Source organism: Puma concolor, chromosome E3, assembly GCF_028749965.1.
Source record: "Puma concolor isolate L17-30 chromosome E3, mPumCon1.1.hap2, whole genome shotgun sequence".
NCBI lineage: Eukaryota > Metazoa > Chordata > Mammalia > Carnivora > Felidae > Puma > Puma concolor.
In genome coordinates this window covers 38,827,153-38,839,295 of record NC_141682.1, presented here as the reverse complement: position 1 = coordinate 38,839,295, position 12,143 = coordinate 38,827,153, and the positions used below count along the sequence as shown (strand labels likewise).

Genomic DNA, 12,143 nt, shown 5'->3' with positions numbered 1-12,143 from the left:
GTAGTTTGAACTCTTTTCTTCTCTTTTGTTAAAAGGGGGAAGGGAAAGGGTGTGAGGTACCCCCGGGCTCTGGGGGAGGCATGCAGGCAGCCCCAGCAGGCAAGCGCTGGGGAATGGGTGGGAAGAGTCCTGGAGTTTCCCACAATTCTTTTCTCTGCAGGGAACAGCAAGGCTGGCTGACAAGGGGGTGGGAGAGAGGGGCGGGGCCCTGGGGAGAGGGGTGGCGGGCAAGGGGTTTGGGGGCTCACTCTAACATGCAAAGTCCAGCTGCCCCGTAAACTAGGTTGCGTCTTGAGGAGCGACATACATATAAATACATACACAGCTACACACACACATGCGGAGAAGGCTCTGCATTCCCGAGGGTGGGGATCTAGGCCTGCTGGCCCCCAAGGAGCTCCAAGGCAGGAGCCAGCCAAGTCTCCGCTGCTGTGGCGATTCTCCGCAGCCCCCTGGGGTGGGGCAGGGCGAGCGAGTCCTCTGGGGAAGGCTGCTTGTTCTCTGAAGTTCCGTCCACCAGCACCAAGACGACTCTGAACCACATCCATGCAAGCTGGGTGCCGCGGGCCTGCGCCTCCATGTTCGCGCGCGGGCGGCCTGTGTGCTGGCACCAGGGTCCGGTCTCTCCCCTCCAGGGCTCCGGGGAACGGGGGTGCAGACAGAGGAGGGTGAAGGGGGCCCGCGGAGACATCCTCTCCCCCGCCCCACAGGATCCTGGCCTCCGGGAGGGGGGAGGGGCCTCCCTTATCTCTCGGCCTCCATGGCGGGGTGGGCCCTCGGTTCTGAGGCGGCCTGTTGGGGGGCCAAGGGCGGCCAGTCTGACGCTGGGGAAGGGGGTGCCGGAGTCCACAGGGGCGGCTGCTGTGGCTGGTGGTGCTGTGGCCCCCCTGGGGGCGAGGCCGCGGTCGGCCAGCTGGGTGCCGCGAAGCTGCCGGTGGCGGCGTGGGGAAAGTGCGGCGGGGGGGACGTGGCCGTGGCGGCCATTGGGCTGCCACTGCCGCCACCGTGGAAACTCTCGGAAGCCTTGAGACGGGAGAACATGGTGAGGGCATCGGGGAAGTTGGGGGGCGTGGCGGGGGTGTTGGCAGGAGTGCACATCTGTCGGGGGGAAGAACAGAGTGGGGGGTGAGCACCCCTTTCCGGGAGCCCCCGGCCTCCCACTGCCTCCTAGGAGCAGACACACACCCAGCCACCGTTGGGAGCTTCTGTGCCTCTTCCCTGGATGCATCTGGCTCCGTAGGACAGTCCCCTCGCTGGGGGCTCCAGACCCACGGGCCATGTCCCCGGAGGACCCTCTCGTGCGAGCCAGCGGCCTCTCCACTGCGGAGAGCCACGACGGCTTCCTTCCCCTGCCCTGTACCAGGAGCACCCCCTAGCACCCCGGGGACTAGAGGGACACTTACCATCTGGTGGTGGTGGTGGCTATAGGGGATGTTGGTCTCCTGGAAAAAGGCGCTGAGGGCCGTCTGTGGGAAGAAAGGGCCCAAGCTTAATTACCCTCCGGCCCCCCACCCCCACCCCCTCCACGGACCTGCGCCGCCCTCGTTCCCAGGATCTCTGGGGCTTGGAGTGGCCCTGAGCCTGGCTACCGAGGGAGAGAAGTGAGTGTAAGCAGTGTGTCTGTCACAACTCAACGCCTGCCACCTCCCAAGGAGGCGCCAAAGGCTCCCAGGCAGGTCTGGCAGGCGGTGAAGACCCTCACACTGCCTGCCTCCCTCCAGCTTGCACTGTGACCTCGGGAGGGGAGCAGGCAGCACCCCCTCCTGGTGTCACAGGGAAAGGCCTTTAGCAGAGATCAGCTGTTGACTTGGGAGATTCGAGCCAGACAGTCACCAACTCCATGCATGGGTGGCAGCTCCCTAATCTGAGCCTCAATCTCCTCATCTAGGAGCCAGGGAACAGCAAAAGTTCCCAGATGTGAAGTCTGTGACCCACCTGTCCCTCTCCTTGGCTGGCCACAGGAGCCTGCCATGACCTGGGCCTCAGTGTTTCCAACTGCACCACAAGGAGACCTGGCCAGGTGGCTTCCACATTCCCGTCCCTTGCCGCAGTAACCTCTTAAGACCCCAGTTCCAGCTGAGAGAGCCAGAATTAAGTAGGATGGCCTGGGTTTTGCACTCGCTGGCCCCCTCACCCAAGCCTCCCTCAGAATGTTCTTAAGGTGTCAGAGCAGGGGGATGGCAGACATGCGGTCGGGCACCTGGGGTGGTGCGAAGGGGAGCGGGAGGGGGCAGAGTGTCAGACAAAGGCCCGGGGAGAGAGGGCTCCAGGAGCCCTGAGGGAGGTGCTGCATTTGGTCTGTCCTGGCTGAGGCCCTGCAGGAGGGGCACTGAGGAGAATAAGGGAACCAGCTGCTCTTGCGAAAGTGCTGGGTGAGGGAGTGTGTGAAGGGTCTGCCGGGCCCTGCCCAGGCCCAAGCCCAGCCCCAGCCCCAGCTGCCCTCCATCACCAGCCCCCCACCCCCACCCCCAGGCTCACCACCCTCCCCAGCCCAGCCTGGACCCAATCCCTTCCCCCGCCTCCAACGCAGCCAGAAACCCAAGCTGGCTCCCAGGGCTTGCCCTGGGGTTTTGTTATTTTTTTACATTCAAATGAATTTTTCTGGGAATTTCCTGCTGTAGATGCCCTACCCCAGTATCCCCAGACAGGGTGTGGGAACAGGCTGGGGTGGGTGCTGGTCTCTAAGCGCCTCCTCAGGACTCCTTCCCACCCAGGAGCCCCAGGGGACACACCCCAACTACTCCTTCCCAACGGCAAATCCAAAGGCCACTTGAGTGAGGATTCCAGCACCGCTGCTGCCTTAAAGCACCACCACTTAAACACACAGGTCCCCTCCCCCAGCAGCCTCCTGTCCTCATTAACACCTGAATCACAGAGATGTGACCCAAAAACACTGTGAGCCTGCGGGGGAGGGTACAGAAAGAGTAGCCCCGGGGAGCCCCTCACTCACTCTCACGCAAGGACCTAAGGTTTGGGGGTTCACAACCCATTTTCACCTTAAGTAAACCTCCCTAGGATCCATATCCCCCACTTTACAGATGTGAAACGGAAACTCCGCGAGCCCGAAGCATATGGCTCCTACCTCAGGAGGCCACCAAATCTGCAGGCAGCTCCGGCCCCTCTTGGGGACAGGGTCTCCCCCAGGCATTTCAATTCTCAAAGCAACACTTTTAATTCGTGTGGTGGAGCGACACTAACCCGTGCTGAGTGACAGCCCAGCTGGTGCCAGGCTCCCTCCGCTGGGCTGAGAGTCCAGACAGGCCAGGCCCTTCCACCAGACACCTGCCCGCCCAGCCCCAAGCAGGGAGGGAGCCATGTGTGCAGATGTGGGACTCAAGCAAACTGCCGTGAATGTGGTTTTGCAAGTTTTGCCACATCTAGCCCTTGAGACAAACAGGCTGTTTAGGGAGCTTCCTGCAGGGTGGGGCTGCAGGCCCTGGGGGCGGTGGGCACAAGGGAGTGGCCACTGGCTCTAGAGATCAACTCCCACGCTGGAGGTAGGGAGGAAACTGAGGCCAGAGGAGGAAAGGGAATTGCCCAGAAAGAGCAACCTCCCACGTTGTGTGAAGACCACACAGGGTCGGCGGTCCCTGTTGAGAGCGCGGGTAGAAAGGTGTGAGCAAAGATTCCCCTGGCTGGATAGGCCACTGCTTCCCCAGGCTGTCCAAACCTTTGGGCTGGAATTCTGATCCCCCATCCCATTCTTAAGAAGCTGAGTCCTAGAGTCCTCAGTGTATCCCCTGCAGGCCCGAACACCTTTCCTGGGATGGCTCCCCATCAGGAAACCAGGCTCCCGGCAGGCAGGGCACAGGCAGGCAGGGCACAGACACCGTCTGAGCTGTGACCTTACACCTGTGAGGGGTGGAGCTCAAGGACTCTGGCCTCTTCCCTAGATACCACCCTGGGTTATTTCTGGGGCAGTTGAGCTAGGCAAAGCCAGGAGACTTCTTGGCAGCACAAGCTGTGGGCACTAGTGTTCTGTGGGTCAGGGAGGCCTGGTGGGTGGGGTCCTGACTGGGGCAGCCCCACCTCCTACCCAGCTGACCGAAAAGCCACCGAACCGTGTAAACCACGCCGTGCACTGTGCAGGTAAATTCATCTGCCAGCACAGAGGAGGCCACCCGAACGCGCCTCTAGGGCGGGGTGCACAGATGCACACTCGTAGCTGTAGTGTGGGGCTCCCAGCACAGCACCCGTACACTCGTGTGTGTACACGCGTGGGCACCATCTGCAAAACGGCGACGTGTGTGTACACGGAGCACACAGCCCGCACCCGCGCGCCGGGTGGACTGCGTGTTTACACACACGCCGACATGCCCACACGTAGCGTGGCGCGTGCGTAAATACAAATGCACATGTACGTGGACACACGCGCCGCCGAGCTGCCCACTGGGCACGCAGACCCTCAAACCCACTCGTGCGGGGCGGCTCTGCCCACGGGCCCCAGAGCTCCCCGTCCCAGCAGGCGGCTCCCGAGGTGGGGGCGGCGCGCGCCCAACTCGGCCCCAGCCCGGGGCGTCCTCCTTCCGGCCGCCCGCCGACTGTCCGTCCGGGCCGCGGCGACGCCCCGCCCTGGCCGTTACCCGAACAAAAGAGGGGGGACCCCGCATCCCGACCGCCGGGGGACTCGGGGGGGCGGGGATCTCGGGCCCCGGTGGGGGCGGGCCGCCCCTCCCGCCCACCCCGCGCGGGCGGCGTTTCCGGGGACCGCGTAGACGCGGCCGCACCGCCCGGCCGGACCCGCACGCCGCGTGTGCGCGCTGCGGCCCGGCCAACGGGGCGCGCGGACGCCAGGACACCGGGCCGAGTGCGCGGCCCCGGCCCGGGCGGAGCGCGCACCAGCACGTGTCCACACCGACCCAAACACGCGTGGCTGGCGGGACGGACCCCCAGCCCCCGGTCCCGGCCCGGCCGCGCACCTCGAACTGCCAGTGGGCCGCCTGCAGCAGCTGCTTCGCCTGGTCGGCCGCGCAGCCCGCCGTCAGCACGAACTGGTTGATCATGACCTGGTGCTTGAGCTCGTCCATGTTCACGGACATGGCGCCGCCGCCGCGCTGCCCGCTGCCTCCCGCCGCCGCTCTCCTCCGCCTCACGCGTCCACCATTAGCGAGCCGGCTCCGGCTAATACAAATATTTACTGTGCGGCTGTGACTCACCGAGCCTCGCCTGGCTCGGGGCCGCGGGGGCATGCTGGGAGATGTAGTCCCGCGCCTCCTGGCCGGCCGGGGGGCGCGAAGAGGTGTGTCTGGACTCTGCCCCTGCTGTGTGCGGAAGCAGGCGGCCCTGTCTGCGGGCCGTCACGCTCTCAGGGGTCCAGCAGGCGGGCCCGCTGGCGTCTTTGCCCGGTATGCCTGGCATCCCTCTGTTGAGTGGGCGCACACTTGGGGGTGGGGGTCCCCTAGGAATTTTGGCACAAATCGGCAGCTCTAGGACACACAGACCCGAAAGCCTGGCACACAATAGGCGCCAAAAAATACTCCTTCCTTGGATGAATGAATCTGCCCTTAAGGGCTCTGCAGAAAGTCACCGCCTCCAGGAAGCCTTCCAGTCCCCCACCCCAACACCCAGAGCAACAAGTTCACGTCGCCCACTCCTGATGCGGGTCCCTCCCCGGCTTGGCGCTCAGCCACACACACACACACACTATGTCTGGGGATGGGATGGCGCGGACAAAACACGAGGTGGACAGACCCTGGTGCCTCCGGGTTCCCTCCCCGCGGGGCTCCCACTTTCCCACGCAAAATCTCGTGCGCTCTGCCGGAAATCTCGGCTTTGGGAAGCGGGCGCAAGGACCCGGCGGAGCCAGTTCCGGGGCAGCCCCGAACTTCTATTCCCAGAATGCCCCGGTTTATTTGCATCGTTTTGTCCCGAATGACGTCAAGTGAGTGAGGCCGCGCCTTGGCCAATGGGCGGCCTCAGAGTGTTAGGACCTGGCCATATAAGGTAAACAAAGCTGGCGGCCCAATGAGGCTGCAGCGGGGGCGGGCGCTGGGCCGGGGCCGGCGGGGGCGCGTCACGTGGCGGGCGGGGGCGGGACTGGAGCAAGCGGGAGAAGGGGGGAGTTGCGGGTAGTGTTTACAGTTCCGCACGCGCCGCTTCCGGGTGACGTCTAGGATCGGGCGTGTGGGACCAGGGCGTGCTCGCAAAGGGATCCCGGGCGGGGAGGCGAGGAGGAGTCTGGCGCGGTTACCCCCCGCTCTGACTGACCTTGGCCCGGTTCCTAGAGCTTCCTGGGCTCCAATTTCATCCGTTGGGCAACCGTTGTTTGGGCCCTTACTCTGCCCTGCCCTGAGCCAGCCGGGGTTACAGTGGAGAGCAAACCCGAGAAGGGTCTCCTGGTGGCGAGGGTGGGTTGGGGCTGTGTGTCAAAAATCCCAAGGAACGGATGTACAATTGTGGAAATGTAGAAGTGTGAAAAGTGCCTTCTGGAAGCTGATACAGGCCCTGGGGTGTTAGGGTTAAAAGTCATTGAGAGGTTTTACTAGATCTGATCAGTTGTCCACTTTAGGCTCAGTGTGGCGTCCAGATGGTGGCCGAAGGGTCCAGTCTGGATCAGGAAATGTTTCGGATGCGTCTGGTTCTAAGGGAGCACCCCGCCCTCCCTACCCAGCGCTTCACTGTTAGAATTGCACTGGATGGAGGGAGCTATCCCACACCGGAGGGGTGGGGGGGACCCCTTCCTGGATCCTTTCATCTTTCCAGAGGTTCTGTCTTTAGCTGGTGGGAGGAGGATAATGGGAGCGCGGTGGACAGGGCCTGAAGGGATCCAGGGTTGTGGGGGCCTGGGGAGTGCTGGGGCACCAGGATAGCTCCAGGGAGACCTGCACAATGAGAGTGCTAAGCGGCCTCCAAGGGCTAGGTTCCCTGGCCTAGCCTACAGGCAGGGGGTGGACTCTCAGTGTCCTCTGCCAGGTGTGCACCTCAGCCTGGTAGAGGTATCCTGTCCTCATGGGAAATCAGATTTTGGTGTCTCTTCTGCCACATGGGGATCACTCAGGCTCTGCCATTTTTTGCAAACCCTGATAGTGCCAGGAGATTCCTGGTCTTGTTAAGAATGGCGCCTCACCTGGGGCCCCTGGGTGGCGCCGTCGGTTGAGCGTCCGACTTCAGCCAGGTCACGATCTCGCCGTCCGTGAGTTTGAGCCCCGCGTCAGGCTCTGGGCTGATGGCTCGGAGCCTGGAGCCTGTTTCCGATTCTGTGTCTCCCTCTTTCTCTGCCCCTCCACCGTTCATGCTCTGTCTCTCTCTGTCCCAAAAATAAATAAATGTTGAAAAAAAAATTTTTAAATAACTAAAAAGAATGGCGCCTCACCTTAACAAAGCATCATAAGCATGAATTAACGTGGGTAAAGCGCTCAGCAGAAGGTAGTGGGCTTTGGATGTGGTTTCTGCCATCACTATTCCACTGAGACGGAGCATGATGGACGGTGAGATGCTTCTGGAGCCAGATAGATCTGGTTGTCAGTCTTGACTCCACTGCTTAGTGACTGATGTTGGATACAAGTAGCGCAGCCCTGAGCTTCATTTCATTTGTGGAACCCAAGGTAGGAGTGTGGAGCTCTCCCAGGACTGCTGAAGGTAGATTAATAGCTGTGAAGTGCTCAGCACTATTTCTGGTACTCTCCTCTTTGCCTCCATCTGGACCACTCTAGGGAGCCCAAGCCTCATTTTACAGACGAGGAAACTTTTAAGGCTGGAATCCAAACCTCCTTACACTCTTGCCTGTGTTCAGAGCCAGTGGAGAAGAATAGGCACCCATTAGCCCACAAGGGTGTATGTCTGGCGAGTGAGAACGGGCAGTGTCCTGGCAGGGCCTGCTAGGGGATTTTCTTGTTCAAGGAAACGGGAAGCACCTTCACCTTTCCCCCTACCCTTATCCAGCAACACTCAGTTACCTGCCCGGGCTTGTCCTGCTCAGAAGGAGCTGTTCTGGCTGGGGTGGGGCAGATGAGGCTAGCAGGAGCAAAGGTCACTCTTTTGGTCCCCATGGCCCCGCTAGCTTGCTAGTTTTCCCAAGGGCAGCAGGGGAGGAAAAAACAACCTTGTTTTCAGCCAGGATCAGCCTGGCTAAAGAATGGACTTTGGATTTCTTAGCAGGCGCCTGACAGCTGGGACCAGTAGATGGGGGCAGGGGAATAAAAGGTATTTCTAGCAGTACCATCTTACCTGAAGTTCAGGGAATTGGAGGCTCTGCCAGAGCCTCCCCAGCATGCCCTGGCCTCCTCCTTCCCACCTCCATTTTTTATTTTTTTAAGATTTAATATTTAAGCAATCTCCACACCCAATGTGGGGTTTGAACCTACAACCCTGTAATCAAGAGTCATATGCTCTGCTGACTGAGCCAGCTGCTTCTATTCTTTCAAACACTCCATAGATCATTGGGTGCCTGACTCTGGGAGCACAGGAATGAATAGGCAAGGATCCTGCCCCCCTCAGAAGGCTCAGAAAGCTAGACTCAAGGGACTCACCGCAGGTGCCCAGTGTCTTTCAAAAGACCCAATGCTATCGCTTTTAGGTCATTTGGCTAAAATGAAGTGTAAAAGACCCAAGGCTGGTTGACTGAGGGGACTTGAGATCTGGCCACTGACTCACTCTTGACCTCTGTTCTTATACTCTACCCCCCACCTTGATTTTAGCTACGCTGGCCTTTGAGCTCCTGGATCCTACTCAGCTCCTTATAGCCTCAGGGCCTTTGCACCTGGTGTTTTCTCTGCTTGGAACCTGGATTGGCTTACTTCCTCAGAATTGCCCCCCTACCTTTGCTCTTATTTGTATTTCAAGTCCTGGCTTAAATGTCACCTCTTCAGAGAAGCCTTCCCTGACACCCCTATCAATAAGTAGGTGTCTCTTATTATTTTTTTAACTTTATTTATTTTGAGAGAGAGTGCACACATGAGCAAGTGGGGGAGGGGTAGAGAGAGAGGGAGGGAGAGAATGAGAATCCCAGGCAGGCTCCGCATGATCAGTGCAGAACCTGATGCAGGGCTCGAACTCACAAACTCATGAGATCATGACGTGAGCCGAAGTCAGATGCTTAACCAAATGAGCCACCCAGGCGCCCCTCTCTTATCATTTATTTGCACCTCTATTCTCCTATAGCACCCACCACATTTTGTTCACCTTTTTAGTGTCTTTCTACACTAGCCTGTGTGGTCCACATCTAGCATTCTCGCATTTGATCCCTGTTGCCTGGCTCATAGTCTGGCTCATTGCCCATCACATAGTACCTGAGTAATAAATATTTGTTGAATAAATAAAGGAATCAGCACAGATGTTGACAGGAGAACTAATAACAAATCAAAAAAGGCCTGTCTCCCAGCGGGGCATGGATAAGCACAGAACAAGTCCAAAGCTCTATTAAGAAGGATGTTTAATCAAACATCCAGCCCATGGAAATGGCTGTCCTGGCCCAGGATGTATAGGAAGGACATGCTCCTAGGATTGTTTTTCAATGAGAACGTCAGGGTCTATGCTATCCCCCAAACAGGAAGGCCAGTAAATTGAATTCAGTTTTGGTATATGTGTGTGTGTATACACACAAGCGTTATGTGATTTAACAGAAGGAAAGGTAGGGGAAGAAAGATCACAAAGAGCGGAGGCGTCTTCAGGCCCATCCGGTGGCAAGAGCCATGAAACATCGTACATCTGAATGTTCCTGCCTCTGGAGAAGTAGGGGAGTGTGGCAGTAAAAGGAGGGGCTTTGTTCAAGTTCCAGCTTTATTACCATGTATCTACAATGAAGCCTGAGTTGGGTACCTCACGTCTCCCAGCTTCACTCTCCTCTTCTGTGAATTGGGAATTAAAAGCCACATCAGAGGGGCACCTGGGCGGCTCAGTCGGTTAAGTGTCCAATTTGGGCTCAGGTCATGATCTCATGGTTTGTGAGTTTGAGCCCCAGCGTTGGGCTCTGTGTTGACAGCTCAGAGCCTAGAGCCTGCTTCAGATTCTGTGTCTTCCTCTGTCTCTGCCCCTCCCCCACTCATCTTCTCTCTCTCTCTCTCTCTCTCTCTCTCTCTCTCTCTTAACAATAAACATTTAAAAAATAAAATAAAATAAAAGCTACATCAGAAAATTCAATGACTCTGTATAAAGTCCTCAACGTGATGTCTGGCACACAGTAGGTGCTCCGTAAATGGGGATCTTGATTGTGAAGCACAGATTTAATCCGGCTCTTCCAAGATCTGGAACTCTACTCATAATCACATAAGTCTTTCACCTCTTCTATTAACTTTGGCTTCCCAGGTACCCTGACAATAGAAGGTTGTATTCTGGACTCTAGCCACCGGAAATGTGTAGGACTCACTTTAACGTGGAATGTGGTGCATTTACCATTTGAGACCCTTCAGCAGCTGCTGCTCTCCCAGCTTTCTTGATACAGCAGACTTGACTTAGAAAGTCACTTTCTTCTTGAAACCCGTTTCTCAACTGAAAAGTAGGCCAAACAGACCTCCACTTGGCCTGCTTACAGAATTTTATGTGACTCAAAAGCCAGGAAAGTACATTGCAATCGGCAAGCCTTGAATCCTGACCGGTTTTTTAAACTTGCCTTCCACACCTCACATGCAGCCGTCTCTTCTCTATATGTAAAATGAGAAGAGGTCTACTGCCTCGGTGTGGGGCTGTAAAATTATGTTTTCAGAGTGATTGTTCTGGACGTGGAGCCAAAGAGAAGCTTTGAGTTTTGGAAAGGGGCTGAAGGAAGCCCTTGGCTTCGCCAAGAAGCCCCACTCCTGACGGCCTTGGGTTCCACCCCAGCTATTGCCGGGCGGCAGGTAGAGGTATGCCCTCTTCTGGCCGGGACCGGAGATAAACCCTGGGAAGTGGGGAGAACCATGGTGGCTCGGGGAGATATTTCAGACAGGGGGTAAATGGAAGGCGCTGGATTCCTATGAGGATCTGTATATGAACAGATGATTAGGAGGCTAAAGAGTTACGATGCTAGTACCGTGCTTGGAATGTAGAGGGAAGGTCAGTTTGCGGTGATGAATCCTCCCCTCTGGATTCAGGTCCATTTGGTTTGTTCCTGAACACTGGTCAACAACTTCATGATGCCGTGGCGAAGGGCATCCTGGGACATGTAGTTCTTAGGCAGGGTGCCCGTGCCGCAGCCCGTCGCCCTGGGCGGCGAAGGGAAGTGAAGGGACTCCATTTCCCGAAGTGCCTCATGCCCGGGGGGCGGAGGGCCGCCGTGGCGACGGGCCCCCAGCGGAGCTGAGGGTTGGGGCTCGGAGGCCGAGGCGCCCGCGGCCGTGGGCTAGTGTCCGTGTGGCCTGGTCCGGGCCATGTCCGCTTGAGGACGCCGCCGCCGCCAGCGTCCCGGCCCCGGCCGGCCCGGCCCGGCTCGCCGTGCACCATGGGCTCCATCCTGAGCCGCCGCATCGCGGGCGTGGAGGACATCGACATCCAGGCGAACTCGGCCTATCGCTACCCTCCGAAGTCCGGTGAGCGGCCGCTGGGCTCTGGGAGCGGAGGGCGAGACCTGGGCCGGAACCCGGGTGGGCAGGACGCGCCCGCGCGAGGCTCTCCGCAGAGGGTGCGGTGGGGGCTCTGACCGGCCCGCTGCCCTCCCTGCGCCTCCCGGCCCGGGGCTCCGCGCGACCTCCACTCGGGCCGTGGGTGGGGCCCCGGGCTGCCTGCCCCGTCCCGGCTGGGTGACCTTGGGTCAGTCACTTCGCCTCTGGGTGCCTCACTTTTCTCGTCTGCACACAGGGGAGACTCAGCGGAAAGCTTTAGGGCCGGGATGAGGTTCGGGGCGCGATGCTGGTGAGGGGTTAGCACGGTGCTCGGCGCTTAGCTTGCGCTTACAAAGTAGTCATTGTCAAAGGGATTGACATCACACCATCGTCAGTTTGGGCTTTCTTTGGTGGCTTGGTGTGAAGACTGGGCCAGTAGTTCTGAACACTGCCCATGCCATCTGGACAGAGGCTTAGCTCTCCTGTGTGTACGTGAATGGGGGGTGGGAGGAGAGGGGCTGGGCCCAAGGAGATTATTTGATGGGGTAAGGCTTGGAGCCCTTGCTGGAGAACAGGAGACTGGTTGGAGGAGACCTGTCTGGTTCTCTGGTCTCCTTTTCCGTGGCAGGGAGACCTGAGCCTGCAGCAAGGAAGTGACTTTCCCTAGGTCTTAGACCTGGGTGGAAGCAC

At 58.8% G+C, this 12,143-nt stretch overlaps 2 protein-coding genes across 6 annotated transcripts in view; one reads left to right on the top strand and one right to left on the bottom strand.

Annotated features, from left to right (window-relative positions):
• On the bottom strand, positions 1-5,165 carry UBALD1 (UBA like domain containing 1). 2 transcript variants are annotated; one of them, XM_086692229.1, is made up of 3 exons: positions 4,920-5,165; positions 1,404-1,466; positions 1-1,098 (listed from the first exon to the last, which is right to left on the bottom strand). In XM_086692229.1, exons 1-3 carry the CDS (start codon positions 5,037-5,039, stop codon positions 745-747), a joined length of 537 nt encoding a protein of 178 aa, XP_086548355.1. In that variant the 5' UTR covers positions 5,040-5,165; the 3' UTR covers positions 1-744. The 2 variants fall into 2 exon arrangements, with proteins under 2 accessions (XP_086548355.1, XP_086548356.1); XM_086692230.1 differs by lacking the exon at positions 4,920-5,165 and adding an exon at positions 3,083-4,859.
• Positions 5,166-11,201: 6,036 nt separating this feature from the next.
• Positions 11,202-12,143, top strand: part of MGRN1 (mahogunin ring finger 1) — a 53,686-nt gene continuing 52,744 nt past the window's right edge. For 2 of the 4 annotated variants that reach the window (XM_086692185.1, XM_086692186.1), the window contains exon 1: positions 11,203-11,441. In XM_086692185.1, the coding sequence (XP_086548311.1) occupies positions 11,354-11,441 (88 nt within the window). In that variant the 5' untranslated portion in view covers positions 11,203-11,353. Of the gene's footprint in view, positions 11,442-12,143 lie in introns of all 4 variants that reach the window. The other 2 variants (XM_086692184.1, XM_086692187.1) reach the window with 2 other exon arrangements.